At 38.7% G+C, this 21,974-nt stretch overlaps 1 protein-coding gene across 6 annotated transcripts in view; it reads right to left on the bottom strand.

Annotated features, from left to right (window-relative positions):
- Positions 1-1,203: 1,203 nt before the first annotated feature.
- Cpeb2 (cytoplasmic polyadenylation element binding protein 2) overlaps positions 1,204-21,974 on the bottom strand; it is a 53,489-nt gene continuing 32,718 nt past the window's right edge. For all 6 annotated transcript variants that reach the window (XM_051165082.1, XM_051165085.1, XM_051165080.1 and 3 more), the window contains 6 exons: positions 13,456-13,626; positions 12,303-12,392; positions 7,231-7,349; positions 6,978-7,092; positions 4,468-4,649; positions 1,204-2,949 (listed from right to left, as the gene is read on the bottom strand). In XM_051165082.1, the coding sequence (XP_051021039.1) occupies positions 2,722-2,949; positions 4,468-4,649; positions 6,978-7,092; positions 7,231-7,349; positions 12,303-12,392; positions 13,456-13,626 (905 nt within the window). In that variant the 3' untranslated portion in view covers positions 1,204-2,721. The remainder of the gene's footprint in view (positions 2,950-4,467; positions 4,650-6,977; positions 7,093-7,230; positions 7,350-12,302; positions 12,393-13,455; positions 13,627-21,974) is intronic.

Here is a 21,974-nt window from a genome sequence, read left to right as displayed (position 1 = left end):
GCAGCAATATGAATATTTAGGGAACATAAATGAAGAAGCTTTGAAAATACAAAAATACAATCAAAATTAATAATTTTCTACAAAAATAGTAAAATAAATATGATCTGTAAATTAAAAAAACTCTAATACAGTGTTTAACAGTTAGAAAATAAGAATGTAGTATATAAAAGAAAAAAAAATAATCCCCAAACAAACAGGAAAAGAAACAAATCAGAGGTAGGGGTGAGGCAGGGAGGAACAAAATATTAGACCAATAAAAACTTTGTTCTAACAGAAATGAAGGTGACACAAACCAGCATCTCTGTCATGTTCACCCTGGTGGGAAAGGGTGCTCTGTTGCATTTCCCTTCGTGTCAAATATTTATTTCCTTTTAAGAAGGGAAAATGATTTTCGGCATCTCCAATTATTTTATCATATAATTTATTTTAGAGTTCATTATTTAATACATGAAAAGGCTCTTTCAGTTTTAAACATTAAGCAGAAATTATGAAAATAAAGTTTAAAAATCTGCGAAATTAAATATCTAAATAATTAACATTGCAAAACTACTGATTTATTTTCTAAATTCCAAAAATTGAGGTATAGCAAAGGAGATGTCATCAGTCAAAAAAAGTGTGCCATAAAATAGCTGACTGTTGGAAAAATCTCTCACAGAGATATAAAAATAGTGCATAACAAATGTCAAAATGGATCAAGGTCTGGCAGGGGTGAGGGTAGAAAAGAATGCTCCAGAAACTCTGGAGGGTCGTGGGGAGTAACAAGTAGGGACACGGACAAATAAATTAGTAAAGAGCTCCTCTGAAAACAGCATCAACTCCAAACGTTAAAAACTTGAGCCACAACCACAATAAAACAGCAGAGTTAGACATGAACCACGTGGTTTTACAGTACAAAAAGCATACCATCGACAACCAATGTTGAGATCAGCACTTTGCTCCTGTGAAGGATTGTCCCAAGGGTTTGCTGCACAGGCCATACCCTTGCAGTTTTCTCTCTTTAGAGTCAAAAATCTTAGTTCTGCATTAAAAAAAAAAATGTGCCATTGTGGGGTGCTTTGCTTAGACTGCAGAGTAACTCCTGCATCGTCAACACGGGGGCTAGCTGCGGTTAGGATGCTCTAGAGAGGAAAACCACCACGAACGATGTTCTAGGTCAGAACTGTGCACGTTTCCACGCAACTTTCCCTCAATAAAGGAAAAAAAAAAAGAAAAAAAAAAAAAACTGCAAGCAAAGTCATTACTGAAATTCCTTCATCAAAGTTTAAAAAAAGCAATTCTTAACCATTAAGAATAACAATGCTCCATGCAACAGTGACCCCAGTTTAGACAGAAGACCCCATATACATAGGTCAAACATGTAAGCAAATTTAAGCCAGATTTCACCATTGTTTTAAAGGTAAATTTTATGCAACTAGCCATCTGTTATATTTTCCCATCTCCATTTTGACTTCACTAAAGTTCTGTGTTCTTCTATAAAACCCTTTTTTAAAGTATGGGCTTTTCATGGGTCTCACATTCGGTGACTGGTTAGCAGTGTGCTGGCCATCTTTGGTTTTAAAGGATGTCTTAACCATGAACTATCAAAGGGGCTAAAATCAACTTTCTTTTAAATTCCTGTGTTTTTCTTTTACTCAATCTTTTATCTATACTATATCACTGCACATGAATTAGAACCGCACATCACAAAATTGCACAGGGATTACAAATATAACATCCAGTCTGCATAAAATCGAATTCCACTACTGACCAGATCACAAAATGGCTGCACTCTCTAATCTAAAACTAATTTGCATATAGTACACATGTAGGACAACATTTTAACTTGAAGTCACAATAATGCATGCAAGTTTGCTTTTTTGTAAAAAAACAAATTTTATAATCTGTTCATGCTACCTAGATTCAAGAGAGCTTTTTGAACATTTGCAATACCTCACCTTGTTAGTTAAAGTCCTAGTGCATGCATATGGTGGACACAGGTAAGTAAACATGCATTGTTTCACATTCTAAACTATGGCAGTTTTGGCCATGTTGTGCTGCCTGCATTTTATCCGCAATGCAGTTTGTCTCTAACGTTTTCAATCCCGTATTAATAGGTGACATTTACACATAACACCTATATAGCAGCAAAGCTAATACAGCTTGTGATTAAAAATGTTTAAAAATAGCTAATAAATCAGATTATCTTGAGGTATTATTTCTTGCAAGTCAAAATGGAGAGCAACAAAATCAACCCTAATTTTTAGTTTATGTACACACTGAAAACAGCAACAATAAAAATAAGCATTTGTAGCAGACATATTCCATCTTCACTATTATTTTGCTACCTTTGGTAAAGTACTGGGGCAGATCTTGAAGTTAAAAACCCATGTTAAGAAATAAGTGCACGCTTCACCCACTATATAGCAGCAGACTGTGTTGCCCCTACGCAAAACATTCTCATATCTAATTTTAACTTTACATATAAAAATAACTTGGAGGAAATACAAAAAAACATTTTATTTTAACATGAAAATATCACAAAAATTAGTAAGCCTGAGATGTAGGGTTTTGGTGAAAAAACAAGAGGCTTGTAGTGTTTTGGCTGCTGATAACGATGCATGTATCGAGAGCTGGGTGGAAAGCAGAAGAATGCACTTATTTCTTCTGCATGTCAGTGTCTTCAGCACAGTAAGCCACATGCACCCTTTCTTTCCTTGTTAGACGGAGGCCAGTTTGCTATACTTAGTTCCAGCGGAAGTGGATCTGACGCGGGCGATCAGCACCTTCCTTCACCAATGGCTTATGGAACTCGCGTCCTGCACGAGAGTGGATATTTGCCCAACAAAACTCACAGTAATACTGCAGGCAAGTGACATTGGCACAAAAAAAGGGGGCAAATTTTCCACCACAGCGTGCGCCCTGGCACTCATCACACATCTGGTCATCCAGCACATATGGCTTTACCTCCACCTAGAAAGAGAGAAGAAAAAAAACCTCATTGGAGTCTGCTTCAGAGATAAAAATTTGGGAGTGTTCTAGAGAAGAGAAAACAGGCCATGTCTTATGGAAAGAGCTCCCCCCACACGAGGGTAAATGAAAGCCAGTTTGCTTCTGTGCTGACTACATTGCATATCATGTTTCATGTTTCATAACTGGCTGCGAGCTTAAGGGGTTAAACACTAATTCACTTACTTCAGCGTGTCTCCTTCAGCGGTCACTAAGTGCTATTTTACTCAATTTTCCAAAGGGAAAAACACTTTAAACATTTAAGACATTCTAACTCTCCTTTTCGTAACATCTTTGAACCACCCTGTATGCTGGCATTAGTATTTTCAAATTGTGAGCAAAACTCATTAGGGATTATCAGCCCTTTATGAACGACAAATTTCTTCTCAAATCTTTCCTTTATTCGTCTGCTAAGCCAATGAAACTCAACGGCCGGGGACTGTAGCAACCTCTCCATGGCAGGTCAGAGCTGTACCTTGCTTGCAGTAAATGACTGCTGCAAACAAGCCAGAACTGTGGTTCATATGATTCAGGGCATGTCCAGACTTCTTTATAACCTCTTAAGACATTAAGTCCCACTGTGAAGGACTGACTCAGCGAGTGATGTCAGATTTGAGTCGGCTCTAAATAACAGGCTCTCTTGACCAGTTTCCACATCTGCAGAGTGACATTGACAGGCTCTTTTGGAATTGGAAGGGTTAAATTACTCGTGGAAGGTGTAAGACCTGGGAATCTCACATGAAGGGGTGTGTCAGGCACTTTGGGATGCAGCTGCCCAGCCTTCTTGTAACTTCATGAACAGAACTCCTTGACCGTTATGTCTGGCTGACTGGATGGTGTTATTATTTTAGAATAGTCATGTACAACTCAAAGATTTCAGTGTGGAACAGGTATGCAAATTAATAGCTTGTTCTCCTATTTTAGATGGTAATCAGTGCTCAAAGTTAGTCAGCAGGATAGCCTTCAGCTGCCATTCACGGGACTTCTTAAAGCTGTTACTCTGATGACCTGATCTATGTTAATGTTTTCAAATTTAGTCAGTTTCAAATGACTTTCATACTATACGATGTCTGAATGCTATTTTATATATGAAAATTAGCTCTTAATTATCACTGCCTGTGGACCAACTTCTCTAAGCTCATGTTGACATGTGAAGTTCAGTCCTCAAAATACTCAGAGACTAATTATCACTCCCTGCATGTTGTGAGTCAGGAAACCGTGTCCTGTGACAGACATGGGGCGTCGTCCCAAGTACTCTATCCTGAGCACAAGCTCCTATACACTGCCTCCATAGCTAGGCACGTAGTCTCTTTAAAAATCACATCTATGCTTATAATAATAATCTATAGTGCCTCAAGTGTAAAACATATCAAGGAATTTATATTTCAAGTATATAATGCTAGGAGACAAAATGTTTGAGCCTTATGGAGAAAACACCTAATGAGTAATAAGACACAGATGACTTCCCAATATGCAACTTACGCGTTTATCAATATCACCATGCTGAAGCTGAACAAATCGAGCACTGATGGCAGCAATATAGCTCTGCTGATTGGAGAAAGCAACTCGCCCAGCACCTTTTGGGTATTTCAGTTCTGGATCTGTATCAATTCCCGCGTAACACACACCACCATACAGCCGGTCCATGATCATAGCAAGTTCCACTTCAAAAGGAAAGACGTTCACATTAAAGGTGAGAAGACAGTAAATCAACCAACTGCAAATGCAGAGAGCACTAACTCAAAGCAGCTGTTAAGAGAGAGCCTGGGAGCCAGAGTTCTGCACGTGTTGGCAGGCATTCTACCACTGAGTTATATTCTTAACCTTAAAAAACAAAACAAAATAAGCCCCCAGCCCACTTGCTTAGTGTAACTAGATGCACTGTCTTAGCATCTGATGTAGAAACAGACTTTTCTTTTCTTTTTAATCCAATTCTTACCTGCATCGCTCTCTCAATCACTTTCCTTATGGAAGGGCATTGCTTTGCCAACTCCCTCCCCATCCTGTAGCTCAGCGTTCTTCTCATACTCATTCCTACATGCACGGGTCTTTCTTCCTTATGGACAATCCTCTTCTACAAGGAAATCCTGTCCTCTGACAGAGCATGAAGGTTGGAAGGGACTCACAGCATGGTAAGGGAGGCCAGACTAGCTCAATCGCCGTGGGGACCAATAGGCGGCAGATCTGTAGCCAGATAGGCCTCACATCTGTCTGTACAACTTTCACGATCAGATTATCACCCTATGACCCCACTTTAACTGTTCTTGTCAAGATCAACTTTCCCTCCTGATAAGTCCAGTGCTCAAATCTTCCTGCTGGCAGTACTGACCATAGCTAATCTATTCCTTTGAAAACACTTTTCCGTTCTACTGACAATTCACTTCAATGATGACTTCTGAGTCTCACTTTTATGTGTCAGAACACCTTAACTTACAGTCTTTTGTACCTTTGTCTGCAGTCCAGTTTTGGTGCCTCCATTCTATGTCCTGTATTTAAACACCACCTGTGTACTTTAAGCTCCCGAATTTGTATCTGAATTCCACACTCATAAAAGCATCTGTCTACCAGAAAACGCCTTGTAATATTGCAACACACAGCCTGCTAAAAAGGATCACACAGAAACACCATCTTCCTCTATTTCATGAAACATGATCCAGTGAGTTTTTGTTGACTCGGTTGTGTAGGCAACAGAGAGCATCAAGCTACCAAGCCAAAATTCCTGCCTTCATCCTTTATTTTCATCTCCACTATACAGCTAATTCCATGGACCTGCTTTTCAGAACATAACGACACTCCAGTCTTCTCACTTCCATCAGTGATCCTGCTTAAAAGCACGTATCATTTCTCACTTGGTTTATGGAAACAAGCTTATTCGCTTGTCTTCAATCTCTCCTCTCCCATTTATTTCCAAAACACAAGAAATAATTATTTTCAAAAAAAACACAATACTTGACACCACCTGGCTTAACTGAAGTTTCTACTTCAGAGTTCTGAATGGGGCTGTGAACTTATATTCAGAACTAAGAGCACAATTTCCTGTCCCTCCTTTGCTGTTTCCCCCAGCTACATACAAGCCATAAGCAACCACCCAGCAGCTTAAGATGAAAGACGGGATTCAACCTTCTGTTTTCTGCCTAAGTGTTCTCCGGTGTCTGTTCAACTGGTTCTTCAGTGCCAATGTCAAACTTGAGCAAGAGGCCCCTCCTGGCCACCCCATATTCACACAGTCTGTTTTCCCTCAGGAACCATGAGCTTATCTGGTCTTTCAAAAATCTATGTGATTATATCTCTCTTTTGCTTAAAAACTCCTCTTGTTCTGGGGATAAATATCAATTAGTCTGTTAGACACACATGATCTAACCTCTACTGTTTTTTCCCCCCACTATCTTTTTGTATCTCTCCTATTCCCCATTCTGCTTTATATAGTCCGTCCATGAATATCTGCAGCTCTGCCCTCAAGACCTCTCAAGAGGCTGTTGGTTTTGTCTGAAACACACTCTTCACGATGGTCCAAACCCTTGTCATTTTTTTTTTACCAGCTCAAATATCTTTAAGGTATCACACCATAGCATATTCGAAACATGACCATATCACATATATATCTAACATATGTAAACACAAACATATATATTTCTATTCCCAACCTTTGTTCTTTGCAGCAGCCATCACAGTCTTTAAGCAGCTACACGTGTGAATAGTTAACTCATATCACCCTGACTTCAAAGGGTGCTTTCAGAGACAAAAATCACTAGTACTTTCAGATGGTATGACATTATATAGCATGCATATACAGTAAATGTACACATCTAATAATTATATGACATTGGATAGCCTTTAGATTTTGGGTCCTGGTTACTGAGAAACAAACAGCATAACTCACTCATCTAAAATATTTAGTTAGTAACTTAAATGCAGAAAAATGCATACTTTTTTAGACAGCAAAATCAGAAAAAAGAGAATTCAAATTTTTCTGACTTAGAGATTCTACTTACCAGCCCTTAATGGCCTAGGAACACCTCCAACAAAAATTGTTTTTCGGGGATCCAAAGGCTGAGAACCATCCATGACGAAGTCACTATCACTTAAATTCCAAGGACGTATTTGAACCTATGGAGAAAATTTCATGTGGTATTACTCCTTTCACTGTTTAATTTTTAAAAATGCAGTCTGAATTTTAAACAGTAATTTAACAATGCAGTTTTGACAACCTTCCTGTGCAGCCACGGCCCCTGAGCGTTTACTTACAGGCTTGTCCTTGATAGTAGGGCTAGAAACACACAAGTAGAGCTTCCCGTCTTCTTCAATGCAAGCATCAATGAGGGCCTGAACCGAACTCTCTTCTTGAAAGAGGAGGAATGCGTAGCCTGGAATAACCATGAAAAATGATGCCGTGTGTCACCTAAAGTGCCTCTACCCCCATTTAAATACTGTTAAAAGATACACAAAGCCCATCAAATAGGTTTAAACCATTCTGTCTTCCACAGGAGAACACAATATTCCATGGAACACACACACACACACACACACACACACACACACACACACAAACACACACACACGGGTGGGGAAGGCTCAGGAAAGCAGCACTTGCAGGTTGACTGTCATCCAAATCTATGAAACATTGCCATTTTACAGAAGGAAAAACTGAGGTGCCAGAGGTCAAGTGACTTGTTCAAAATAAAGTTCATGGCAAATGGTTCACCTCAGGTCACCCCCAAGTATTGTGATGCTACCATTCAGTGACACTGTGTTGTCTTTAGCCAAAGTCTCCTTTAATGCTCATTCTAGAGAATATTTCTGGATAAAGCATATTTGGAAACTGTTCCTGGAGGGGGACATTCTGGTTTCCTAGAACCTTTCAAGCACCACCAGGCAAGCTACCTTATGGAATATGGAACAAAACATGTTCTTCTTTAAGGATGGGTTAGAATTTTTCAGCCAAATGTCAATATGGACATGGGGAAGGCACCTCTTTCAAGCCGTTTAGAGAGACTGTGCTTAGACCAGGATACTTGCTCTTGTCACTGTCAGACTTTGGGAGGTGTGTCCCGTGTCCTCCTCCCACTTTTCCTTGTGAACACAAAATGTCAACAGCAACATGAAGCAAGCACGTGGTAGGCGGGACACATACCTGTGTGCTGAGCTTTCTATATGTCATCATTTTCAGCAACTGACAAGAGCCCTGACAAGGTCCTATAGCAGGGAGTGTCTGGCACCACAATGCAGTTCGTGAAACCAATCCTCTGGTTTCGTGACACAATGGTGACTGAGGTCAAGGTATACTCAGAACTCAATGACCACAGAGCTCTGATATCGTGCAAAAGTGCATCATTTGATAAAGTATTTGACTGCATTAAAGATACTTGAAGTCATCAAACAAATATGCACTAACAGAAATGTCCATAGATAAGACAATCAAGATTAAAACTACACTCAAATCTTTAATTGGTAGGAAAATTATATTCTTAAAACATGAAGAATAGTTTTCTTTAGGGAGTTAATTTTGCTATAAACTAAATTTCAAGGAACTATAGTCTATAATAACTGAACTCTAGATCAATATAATAAAATACTACTTTAAGTTGAAATTTTTGAATTTTGTGATATTTAATATTTTAATAGTATTTAATTTAAAAATAACTTAAACTTTATATGTTAAATTTTTAATACTTTGTTACTATTAGGAAAAATTATCCATCTATAATTTAGATAATGCAAAATCAGTAAGAGATTGCAAAACTTGTATATATCACTACCCCATATAGTGATTTTTTTTTTTTTTTTAGAATTCAGTGAAGTGAGTTAGTTAATGATCACATAAGGTGACTGCTACTTGCTGCAGGAGACCTGGGTTCAGGGCCTAAGAGCTCAGACCTCTGCTCTAATCACAAGGTAGTTGTGCCAACTAGATATCACCTTATCTGTATTCCCCAAGCAATGGGAAATGCTCAGCTACAGAAGTAGTGGATAACACTTGAAACAAGCGAGCTTGGAAGAGACTGGTCATGGAGCAAGAGCTACAATTAAAGATAATCTCACCCAAAACTATGACTTACCAGTGTTATTTTGGTTCGGTTTTAGAAAACAAACACTACAAAGATTACAGTACCAATGATGACAACAGTAGCGATGAGGACAACTACTGTTTCATTAGATATGTTTCCAGCGCCTTCTTAGGTTAATGTATCTTCTTTTTACACAGGGAAATGGATCATGTGAGCACCTGTACCTGTCTCCACCCACACTTATTCTGAATTCTTTCTAATACTGTACATGTTGCTTGGCCCCCATGGATTAGCTTGTGTCATCTATTACTATAATATCTGACATAATATAAATCGTAGACATATACTTGTTGCACTGTTCTCCTTGGGCAATCAGATAAGAAACATGCAGGGTGAAGACATCGCTACATGGAGAGCGGATCACGGGGCTTGGAAGAGGATGAAAACTAACAGAAGCAGCTAGAGAGATAGAGGTCAGGTGGACAGATGCAGGCTTGCCTTTACCCTAGCAGTCAAAGGAACAGCACTGGTTGTCCTTTCAGAGGTTGCTGTGGCCAGACCAGAGGGAACAACTGATCGAGCGTAGTACATAGCCACAGAAGAGTGGCTGGAGCAGACCAGGTTTGGGATGGGTAGGAGTTTATGTAGAATATCCCTGATGAAAAGGCATTAACCCAGATTTGTTAATATTCTCAGCCATGAGGATTACTTTTCCAGAACCGCTTTAATGATACTGAACTAAAGGTTTCTCAATGTGTCCTTTCTTTATTTGCTTTAGACAATTCGCCATTTGTGTAATTCTGAATGAGGAATCACATCAGCTGCTTTTGCTTTGCTTTTTCTTCTAATTGTTGGCAATGTAACATTCTTTCCCAGAAAGGCATCCTTGATCACACAACTTTCACAGGCACAAAGCATGTCAGGAGGACTCTTGGGCTCTGGTGTCAGCCACAGGTGCATCCTAGCAGTAAGTGATCTCAGCAACTAAGTGTCCAATATTTTTAAATTAGCTGTCTAAGGCTTCCTTGTGGCGATGCATGCGTATGTGGGTGCTGTTGACTCTCTCCCTCCAAACCTCTCATTGCTCTCTCTGCTACCATCCGCTTGGTCTTTCACCCATAACTCTCCCTTCCACTCTCATGTCATGGGGGCTCTACTGTCCTCTCCCCCTCTTCCCTTCACTCTTTTTCCCATTCCCCTGTCTGTCTTAGAGGCCCCTTTCTAGTTTTCTGACTGCCACACACACTCACGTCCACTTCAATATACAGATATTCAAACTTAGAAACTAGGGTCAACATATGAGAGAGACACATGATAATTTCTCTTTTTTGCTCTTTTTTCCTGAAATTTTTAGAATTTCATTTTTCTTTCTGGTTGAATAAAAGTCTACTGTGCACTTGAATCACATTTTCATTATCTATTCATCAGTTGAGGGACAGCCAGGCTGATTCCATTCCCCAGCTCTTATAAACAGAGCAGCTGTAAACAGGAGCCTGCGTGTTCTCTGTGTGGTGTGTGTAAAACCCTGAGTACACTCTGGAGAGTGGCACAACCTGACTTAATAACTCTACTTTTGTATTTTGAGAAACGGCTGCTCCTGAGGGGGGACTTCCTCCCCCTGTATATGCTCATAGGGTATCAAGTCTCCTCTTGGTAACCTGCTATCCTTCCTCTGAGTGCCACCAAGTCTCCCCATCCAGGGTACATGGTCAAATGTGAGGTACCAGAGTACGTGAGAAAGTCATATCCCACTCTCCACTCAACTGTGGAGAATGTTCTGTCCATTGGCTAGATCTGGGTAGGGGCTTAAAGTTTACCGCCTGTACTGTCCTTGGCTGGTGCTTTAGTTTGAGCTGGACCCCTGTGCCCAAATCTGCCTATCATAATGTTCTACTTGTAGGTTTCTAGGACCCTCTGGATCCTTCTACTTTGCTATTCTCCCATGTTTCTCTCATCTAGAGTCCCAGGGGAGGGGAATAAGGGGAAAATGGAAGGGAGGGAAGAATGGGAGGATACAAGGGATGGGACAACCATTGAGATGTAACAAGAATAAATTAATAAAAAAAAAAACTTAAAAAAAAAAAAATAAAGAGAACCGGCTGTGCTGGTTTTGCTCTCTCACCAGTGATGAGTGAATTAGGTGAAAAGAGGGGCTCTTCTTTCCCACATCATCACAGGCATTTGCTGTCTTTTGTTTTCTCGATGACAGTCATTCTTATTTGGGTGAAATGGAATCTCAGAGTAGTTTCAATTTGCATTTCTCTGATGCTTTTTAAAATGACTTATTGGCCATTTGTAGTTTTATTTGAAGAATTCTACTCAGTTCCCAAGTCCATTTTTGGTTGGGTCATGTGCTTTTTGTTGGTCTGTTTTGAATTCTCTGTAAATTCTAGATATTAATCCCTGTCACATGTATAGTTGTGAAGATTTCACTCCCATTCTGTAGGCTGTCCATTCACTTGACTGTTTTCTTCAGGGTGTAGCATTTTAATTTCATTAGGATGGGGGCCTATTTCCTGAACAATTGGAGTCCATTAAGAAAGTCCTTACCCACCATCCTAGCCTGAGGTGTTTTGCTACTTCTTCCTCTGGCCGTTTACTTTTTTATAAAAGGGGAAGTTCAAAAACAGTACTTGGCAGTGAGTTAGAAATACAGCTACTTCCTAAATGCTGTGTCATACTATAACCTGAATTCTTGTGTTACCTTGCAATATTGAAATTACTTAAATGGTTTTATTTTTCTAAAATATAAATGAATCACTTCATGTGCATCCTGATGTCATAGCATGGAAAAATTCTTTTTTGTAAGATTGAAACCTCATTACTCATAAAATAATGCTTTAGGCATTATTTAGGTAGAGAAATATTCAAACACATATTGATTTGAACTTCTTAAATTATTATAAGATTATAAGAAAAGTGAGTCAAATCTTATGACTCATAAATAGCTTCAAGAAAAACTGGGATAGTTCTTAAAAATCACTCTGCTCCACTCAATTCATGCTAACAATTTCTACAAAGTATTCATTTTTTAAAAAGTTGATTTGATTTATTATTTGTGTATATGTGGACATCAGAGAACAACTTTCATGAGCTGATTCTATCCTTCTACCTTTGTATGGGATCTAGGGTAGAACTCAGGCTTTTGTGGGAGGAGCCTTTACTGGATAAGCCATGTCTGCAGGCTGTAAGTCACTAATATTTATATAAAGGTACTTACACTCAACTCTAAATGAAAGCCCCAAATAAGTAACTGACATTATTTCTTTTGTTTTCACTTAACCTAGCACATATTATTAATAAACGCCTTACCTTTTGGTGGAAAATAGGATTTGCTTTCTGCTTTATGGGGCCAATCTACTACCAAAGGTCCAAATCTTCGGAAGCTTGCAGTGATCTCATCTTAGGAGAATATAGAACGTGTATCACTGACTAGTTCCAATGATTCATTCCAAGAAACACCGTCTTTCTAAGTACTTGGAAGACTTAATGTATAAAGTGTCAAATAGCTAAGAATAACTGTAACGTCAACAGGCAATAGGTCAAATACTCTTATTAAAACTCTAAAAATCTAATTATTTTAGTCAAAATAAATTTATTATAAGCAGCATACTAGTTAGACTAATGTATTCAATGTGAATCCTAATATTTCATCAGTCACCTGAATATTAAGGGCTTTGTAGCACACCCATTTATAACTAGCATTGGGCTGAAACACGTCATTATTTTCAAGTTACCTAAAACTGCTATTGGTGTCCATAAGTAAAGCCACGTTTTAGTTGGGATAAAGCATACTAAAATGAGACTAGCTATACTGTCAGTACAACATGCCAAGGCAAACACAAGCCAGAGAGTTTCGCTGACATTAAAGTATTATATGGCCAATTTCAACTATATACGCTAATATATGTTAAACTGATAGATATGCATAATACGAATATGCAGAATACATTTGCAGATGTATAAAACATAAGCGAAAATTTTCTCCAAATGTAACAATAGCTTCTCTTGCAGGCTATTAATGCATGGGCAGATTTCCCATAACATTACAAAAATAGCTTAAATATTTTTTAACCTTTACCTTAAGTTACTTTATTGTTGCACAGTTTTTACACATTTACTATCATTTGCATAATACTAATTTCCTATTTTGTGTCTCTACTTCCTCATTGGGCTTTGCACTGTGTCTCTGATAGAGATTCACGGCTGGTTGCATTTATTGTACCATGTACGTATGCATGGGCATGCCATGTGTATATGTTACAGTCATACAAGTGTATTCTGCATTAACCATTAGGATATGAGCTAGAACATGGAGATCTTTATAAAAATGCTCACAGTGACGATGTGCATACAATAAAAAACACTAATCTTTAAAGTACTTGTTCAATTACCTTCATATTTCAACAGCTCAAAACTACTTTTCACTACGGTATTTTTTTTCCCTAAGGCAGGATGAACTTACCTTCATCAATATCTGGAGGAAGTCCACCAACAAAAACTTTTCGAGAGAAACGTTCTATTCGTTCTCCATTTTGATGAGCTGAATAACATGTAGGTGAATTTAAAACACCAACTTGATCACTGTGACCATCGTCCAACAAGCTATCATCTATTGGAAATAGGGAAGATCGACCTAAAATATAAGAACAAATATAAACTGAATCTCATATATAAAAAAAAAAAAGATAAGATGTTGAATTTAAAGGGTTGGATTTAAAGGGTAAGCTGACAGTGGCATAAAAATGAATGGAAACACACACAGTAGAGTGCCAAGGCTCAAGAGAGAAGTGATTTAAAGTATGACTTAGAAATAAACAGCCACTGAGCCTAGGAGGTGGTTCAGGAACAGATGCTTGCCTCACATAGATGAGGAAAAAAGAAGGAAACAACAACAACAACAACAACAACAACAACAACAACAACAAAAACCAAACCCAAAGAAACATGACAACTACAGCACAAAGGAAACAATAAATATACTATTTCAATTTAAGTTTTTGTGGGTTGCAGCAAAAACCTAATGTACAGGAAACACTTAGGTCTGAATGTGCTACAGAGTTTCTTAGAAACTGGTGGTAGATATAGTGGGGGAGGAGGTCCCACCTCGGTCATAGACCTAGGGGAGGGGAATAGGGTGAAAGCGGAAGGGAGGGAGGAATGGGAGGATACAAGTGATGGGATAACAATTGAGTTGTAATCTGAATACATTAATAAAATAAAAATTAAAAAAAAAAGTAAAAAAAGAAAGAAAGAAAGAAAGAAAATGGTAGTAGAAAGAAAATAGGCTAAATCAAATAGGTAAGAGGACATTGTGAAAGAAGGGAAAAACAAACAAACAAACAAACAAACAAACAAAAAAACAGAAAAACTCCAAGAAAACACTTAAGGTGCCACAGTATGCAGCAAGCTGTACTTGTTCATAAGGTCTTGAAATAAGTTCTCACATGTGACAAGCTTATGGCTTTGTAAAGGGGACTAATGCACATGTGGAAGTTACAGAACAGTGTCTGAGGATTCTAGTTCCTATCTGAGCCCACTTCACAGCGCATGTCTTATTCAGTCTTATAAAGTAATGCTGACATTACATATCCTGTATGCTCACTCAGAATAACATGACTCAGCAAAATATAGGAATAGCCTTATCTTCCCAGAAGGAATTTAACTTTCTATGACTGAGGAAGACAAAAAGAGCAGCTGGTTAGGGGAGGCTCTAAACTTCAAGGAAGGCAGAAAAATGAGGGTGAGAAATGAAAGAGAAACAACAATGGAAAGGAAGGAGCCAAAGAAAGTTACACATCCACTTCAGAAGTAAACATCAGACACAGGTACAAGGAAATGACATGCGTTAAACCACACGTAACGCTTAAAGTGCTGATTGGGTGCTTAGAAACAAATACACAGTGGAGACAGAGTGGAGAAAAGAAAGTGATCTTTGCAAGAAAACAGATTTCCAAGAAAATGATTTGTAGTATCAGTGTTGAAAATTCTAGAGATCGAGGGAGAGGACAGCTCCTTAGCAAACGTCGGAGGCATGGAACTTCTGTCGTACAGAGGAGGATAAAAGTGTGAGACACCAACAGTACCATGGCAGATGCATCAAAGAAAAGTCAGGAGGGGGGAAAAAAAAAAAGAACAATTAGGCGAAATGAGATGATAATTTTAAGAAATGAAAAGTGTGTTTGAGGGTGTCTGGACATTTGATTTTAACAGTTTTCAAGAAGCTGGGTCAGTGTCACATGCAGTGATATGCTGTACTGTACATGTTTAGTAAAATACAGACATCAAAGGAAGCCTAGTCTTCAGCACTGTATTAGAAAAGGGGCAAGAAAAACAATGCAGACAAACTGTTCTTTGAAAACTAAATGAAGGACACATTTTTAGGACAAAGAGACAAGCATACACTCTACATAATATGTACTGTAATCTAGAAAGAAATACTTAAATGAAATATCATTAACCATCTTGAAATATGTGACCCATGATGATGTGATATAAAGAAAATTAGAAAAATGCCATCCTGTGGAGAACTGGCTGGGGAAAGGGGTGACCTACATACCTGTGACAGTCAGCAGGCCAGTCTAAAATGGAGTCACCAAGAAAAAAGGCACACCACGCTAAAGATTCTACAAAGCTGACTGAGTGAGGATGGAGAGCTGGAATAGCTTCCGTGAACCTCTAAGTCAACACTGCCCATGAGACGTCATCTGAGACGTACAGCAGACATCGCTTACTCTGCTGTAACATGCCGACCAACTTATCAACAGCACCAGCCCATTAAGACAAACTCTTTTTCTTTTTTTTTTTTTTGGTTTGGTTGTTTTTTGTTGTTGTTGTTGTTGTTTTTCTTTTTGTTTTTTGTTTTTTCTGTTAAAGAAGATGGAATCTGTGTCCTGGATGGAGACCTAACTCTTCGAGCTATTCAAAACATAAATGAGCTAATCTAGTTGTGCCAGTATATCGCCTGGTCAAAGTCCACCTCTCAGAAGGTTGGTTTACTTTAGGCCATGCTGAAAAGGTTGGTGGAATAACTACCCCTCTAATGAGATAATATACTATTCCTTCCTGGAACCCCAACCCCCTAGGGGATGTCATTAAGTTTGGCTGTATCTATGCACCAGACTCAGAAAAGTCTATTTCATTTTCCTTCCATTTCCAATGTTTGCTAGACTAAACGTGTACCTTTCCCGGCACTTCAGGCTTCCCTCCTCTTTCTCTAAAGCTTCTTCTGTCCCAACTAAGTGCTTACCCACTGTGTACCTGACCTCATGTTGCCTAACTAAAGGTCCTGGCTATTTTCTTCTCTTCCTCTGGGCAGCTACTGAGATTACAGTTTGGCTTCCCTGAGGGTTCTCTTTTAAACTCTAATAAAATTGTCTTCTTTGAACAAAATTATTTTGCTTGACTTTCAAAATTTTCTTGACTTTAATTCTTTTATCTACCGAGAAAACAAACACATTCCTGCACCCTACAAGGTACCAGTGTCTAATTATTGCCACCAGTTGACTTGACTTTCTTTACTTCTATGACTAGAAAAGCCACAGTCTTCCACAGTGGAACACATCAGTCAAGGTAATCTGAACCACGGTTCCGAGGCTGTGGCCATTTGTGTTTGGTTTCCAAATAAACTAAGTCTTTGTCCTCTTCAGATGAAAATGGTGTTCATTGCTGATATCAGCTAGACACATATATTGGATGTAAGTATGCAAAATTATAGGTTATAGCAACAGGAAGGAAGATGCTACAAGAAACAGGAATTACTCAATAGATAATTTCAATTGAAATTGAATATCAATTGTTCTGAAAGAGACCCATGCTGAGTACCTATTAACTTAAATTTACAAATTACCTTTGTTATCAGAAATAAGGGCCAATGAGAAACGTCTATATTTTCTTTGTGATTAATAGAAAAAAAATTCTTCAACATAAAATTATAGATAATAATTACAAAATTAGCCTGTGTCTGAAACAACTTGAGCCAGGAATGGTTCTTGTGTTGTAATTTCTTAGAACCTGGATTTTCAGATCCAGGGTCCTTAGTCTGTCCTTCCTTCCTTCCTCTTCTCATCCTTTCTTCCCTTCCTTCCTTTTATCCCTTGATAAAAGGAATACCATAAATATCCATTAAATTTTACATTAATTGTGAATTAAATAATTGCCCAACTTATACTAATTTAAATAACTCTACATTTTACAAAGAGTAAGATGAGTAGAGTAACAACTGCCTAGAATTAGGGAGATTAAAATGACTAATCCAAATGCTGGATTGAATTTAGACATACTAATATTTTGCGCACAAATTCATTTTGAAGTACCTTTATGCAATAACAGACCACAAATATAATGAACAAAAGTCTAAAAGACTTTTATCTTGATAAAAAACACAGATCACAAATGTTTAGAGTCTAAACAGGATTTTTTTTTTTTATCTCAATTGTTATCCCATCCCTTGTATCCTCCGATTCCTCCCTCCCTCCCATTTTCCCCTTACTGCCCTCCCCTATGACTGTGACTGAGGAGGACCTTCCTCCCCCTGTATATGCTCATAGGGTATCAAGTCTCTTCTTGGTAGCCTGCTATCCTTCCTCTGAGTGCCACCAGGTCTCCCCATCCAGGGGACGTGGTCAAATATAGGGCACCATAGTTCGCGTGAAAGTCAGATCCCACGCTCCACTCAATTGTGAAGAACGTCCTGTCCATGTCCCATGAAAGTCTTCACTTACCAGGAAAGTGGGACAGAGGGGAGGACATCCTACTGGGACTCTAGGTGAGAGAAGCATGGGAGAAGGGGGAAACAGAAGGATCCGGAGGGTCCTAGAAACCTACAAGAAGAACATTATGATGCGCGGATCTGGGCCCAGGGGTCCTGCTCAAACTATGGCACCAGCCAAGGACAATACGTGCAGTAAACGCAGCTTCAGATTTTTATGAGCTGTAACATGGCACTTACGCTTACATGACAAATGCACTGTCACATCACTAACAGTCAGTCAGTAAGGGGGGACTATGCATACTGTACGCATGTGTATACTGCGCGATCCATTGACCAAAGCTCAGCTGAACAAAGGATATAACACAATGGCTAAGAACACTTCACACACTAGCCACAGTCATCAGAGTCTCCATTTCTAGAAAGCAGTGATTGCTTTCTTCCAAAAAGCCAGAAAAACAATGAATTTTAATACTTACTTGAAAGACAAAGAACAGAATAAATAGGCCATTAACTAAAAAAAAAAAAATAAGTATATGAAAGCATACTTCAAGTTCATCATTCTCAGTCACTAGGAAAAGCAAGCAGGATGCACAATGATGTTGGTTTTGGTTCCTTCTGGCAGTCATAAATAAAAATAATTGGCAGACTCTATAATCAGTAATTTGGATACTTTTAACAAGAAACTCAAGGCTCCTTGCAACAGCTATAATTCAGGTTCTCGTTTTAAACTGCTTTTTGAAAAGGGGTTAGAAATACATGGGTTTTCGGTTGTTTTTCCTAGAACTCTGTACTCTGCAATAACAGCACTGTGTCCTGAGCTTGGCTGTCTGGCCTGCCCCATCTCATGTAAGCTATGTGGACAGTGTGTGTGCAGCACAATGCAAGCACGTCCAAGAGCTGCTGCCAATGATTGCTAACATACGCAGACACTGTAGCACTTGATTTGTCAGACTTTGAACTTATGCTGGCGCTTCAGAACAAACATTTCTCATTATATCAATGAGGGGGTATGGGAGGGAAAAAAATGTTTGCACAGATCAACCAATTTATAGATTAATTCTAAGCAAGATTCTTAGATTTTTATGGATGGTTCCATAATTTTATTTATAGGATAGCTATAAAAATTCAAAAATATGAAAGCACATATATTTAAAGTTAATGGGAATCTGAATGTTCTTCCTATATTCTAGGATGGAAGTGGCAAATAGCTTCAAGTGTGATGGAAGGGCTTTTTTTTTTTTTAAATTATCAAGACAGTAGAGGTAGGTTCAGGATTATTTCCCTTGAGGACCACTAATTTGATATTTCACTTATCTGATATGTCTCTCCAAAGAAGGGAAAGATCTACTACTTAATGTACAACAGTCATGTGAAGATAACTTGTCCCAATAATAGTTTGTTCCTTTTCTTACAGAAGATAAAGAGCCAAAGAAATAAATTCTGAGCCAGCACTTTACATCTTTGAAAATTTAGTTACCAGGTGTGTTTACCTTAAAATTAAGCTTATTGAAATTTTGTTTTCCCTATACGGCAGGGTATAGTTTGCAGAACAGTCTCTTTGCGGCTGTAAATTAAGTTTTAAAAGGAGTGCATTTTGTGCTATAATTGCTCAACTCTGCTATCAATGTAGCTCCAAGGTAACCAAAGTGGGAAACAAACAAAAAACCAGAAGACAAAGTCAGTGGAGCTACCAAATTTCAACACTGTTACGACACTGGAGGCTGTGCTCAGAGGCCATAGCCGGTTAGCCCTCTATGCAGCTACAATACTGCCTTTTTTTTTTTTTTTTCCATGCTTCAGAGAGTTTTTCCCTTTCTTGTTGACTATTATAATTACTTATCAAAGATGTGGAAGGTAGAGCAGAACACTCACACTTCACAAGATTATTGGGAAAAAAAATCCTGGAAATAAGTAAGCAATATATTCTATATCTGCTGGTAACTCTTTCTATATAGTGGCATGTAAATCTACACGGGTACATACTATGAATATACAAAACCTCAGCAACTGAGCTTCCAAAACTGGCTCACTCTAAAATTATTTCTCTTCTCATCCATATGCAATATACCAATTTTTGGGTTAATTGCTCAAAAAAAATGCTTTCTTAGTTCATTAATTAAAACAATTTCTTTATTTCTATGATCCAAATTATCTTATATGGCTTTTTTTTCTAGACAATAGCTGTTTATTCCTCTATTAGGGCAGATTGTGACTTAGGAATAGAAAATTCTGAGTGACAGAGCTTAAGCAATCCTACACACCTCCTTGCACAATCCTGACCCTATTCCAACCCTGAGCAGGATGCTTATTCTCAGAACAGGATGGAAGAAACCCTGAACAAGACCACAGAAACTACAGAAGGAAGGTGGTTTCCCTGATGCTAAGAAGCTTCCATGTGCCCTCCTGATACTGAAGAACTTCCCCATGGTCCCAGGCTCGTGACACTTGGAGCAAGGAATCTTGGTTTTGCTCAATTAACTTCTGGTATAATTACACTTTGATCATCCCTAAAGCATATTTTATACATCAGTATGTAGAGCCAGCTTGAGTTAATGTTCTTATTGGCATTATTAAGGAACTAAAAATATACCAAAGACATTTTGGTAGTAATTTTAACTATAGCCAAGTAGGAAATCTTTAAAACAAAAAGTGCTGTTCTTTGTTGCACTGAAAGGTCAGGCAAAGGTGGGAAGGAAAAAAACAGTTCTTTCTAAAATCCACTGGCCACCAGGAAGTCAGACAGCCTTCTGACATTTGCTGCTGCCACACCCCCACGGCACTGGTGCCAGTCAGGACTTGGTTTTGGCCAGTTGTACCAACTCATTTTGACACATCCCTCAAGAACAGAACCTTATTCTAACAAAGAAGAATGGCAGCATTTCACTAGCCTTTCAACTCTACAGGCTCATAACAGAGGGCTCCTGGTGGCTAGAAGGTTTAGAGACAGCTAAGGTATAAGCACAAGGGGAAAATGAAGAGAAAATAGCACGCCCCATACCACCATCCCTACTCCTTTCTGAACTGTTCCTCTGCGGGGCATGTTTTTCTTATAAAATATTTCTAATTACTTACCGCACCAAGGTACATCTAAATTCAAATGAACCTTCCCAGCAGCAGTTTCAGGGGTAAACCTTTCTCTGGCCAGGGAAACTGCAAGTGCAGCAGTGGATCTACGTCAGCTCTAGAGCACAACTACAACTTTACTAGAGCTGTGGTGTACACACCTGAGGAAAAAGGCTCAGCTCCTCTGACAGTTCACCAGCTGTGTGGAGAACTGGCTGCTGAGATGGCACTGAGGCGGAGCTCCTCTCTTTAGAGCTCCCAAAGGGAGATACAGCCAGGGAGGTAGCAAGTCCCTATCTGAGCAGCAAGCAATGAAATGTCTGTTTTCCTTTTTGGTACCATTTTCCGCAGTTACTGAGCTGAGCTATAATAAGAAAACCACTGACTCTGATACCTTGGTCTTAAAAATTTAGCACACTGTATTTATATAAGACTATGCCAACTGATTTAACACAAGTTACTAGAGAGAAAAAAATTAAGGTTTCTGACACGAAAAGAATTCTGACCTTCTCTACAGTTTTAAAATTGCCAAAATAATAATAATAACCATCACAGATTGGTAAGTAGTTATTTTCAAGAGAATCAAAATGCCATACTTCACTGTGAAGTGAACTAGAGCACCCATATGAAAGTGTGTGTGACATGTACCCTTGCCACTCTCATCACAGCTCACTAATAGCAGCCTTTACAACGTTACTTGACCTCACTGTCTTCCAGTTTTTAGAAACCTGAAGAACCCAAAGATTCGCTCAAGTACTTGGAGTCATGACTCCAGCAACAAAGCTAAACTGAAATATCCAATTGGCACTACTGCTCAAAACATAAAATACTAGCATTGGTTGTCAGTGGCGGTCACTGGTTTTTCTTATGCTTTTGGAGAATCAGCTAATGAGGATACTACCAAATATGTGTAAAATATAGCCAAGGGCATGGTTATCACTGTCTGTTTTCCATGGCTTCAGGGACATTCAAGAGGTGAGAATAAACATTTTTCTATTCAGTGTACAAAGCAGTATAAATATCAGGTACTGCTTGCTGCTCTACTCATGTAGTTTTGCTTCTTTCGTGTTGCCTTTTCTTCCTTCCAACTTGTGCGCAAGGAAAAGGAAGAGGTAGAGTTTTGGCCATGGAAGGCATTTCCTCTTTTCCAGGGAGTTCAGTAGTGGCCCCATACCACAAACCCTTCTCCCTCTGTCCCAGTAAGTCAT

Source organism: Acomys russatus, chromosome 22 (assembly GCF_903995435.1).
Source record: "Acomys russatus chromosome 22, mAcoRus1.1, whole genome shotgun sequence".
NCBI classification, from domain to species: Eukaryota; Metazoa; Chordata; class Mammalia; order Rodentia; family Muridae; genus Acomys; species Acomys russatus.
Note: the sequence above shows the minus strand (reverse complement) of the source record. Positions and strands in the feature narration are given on the sequence as shown.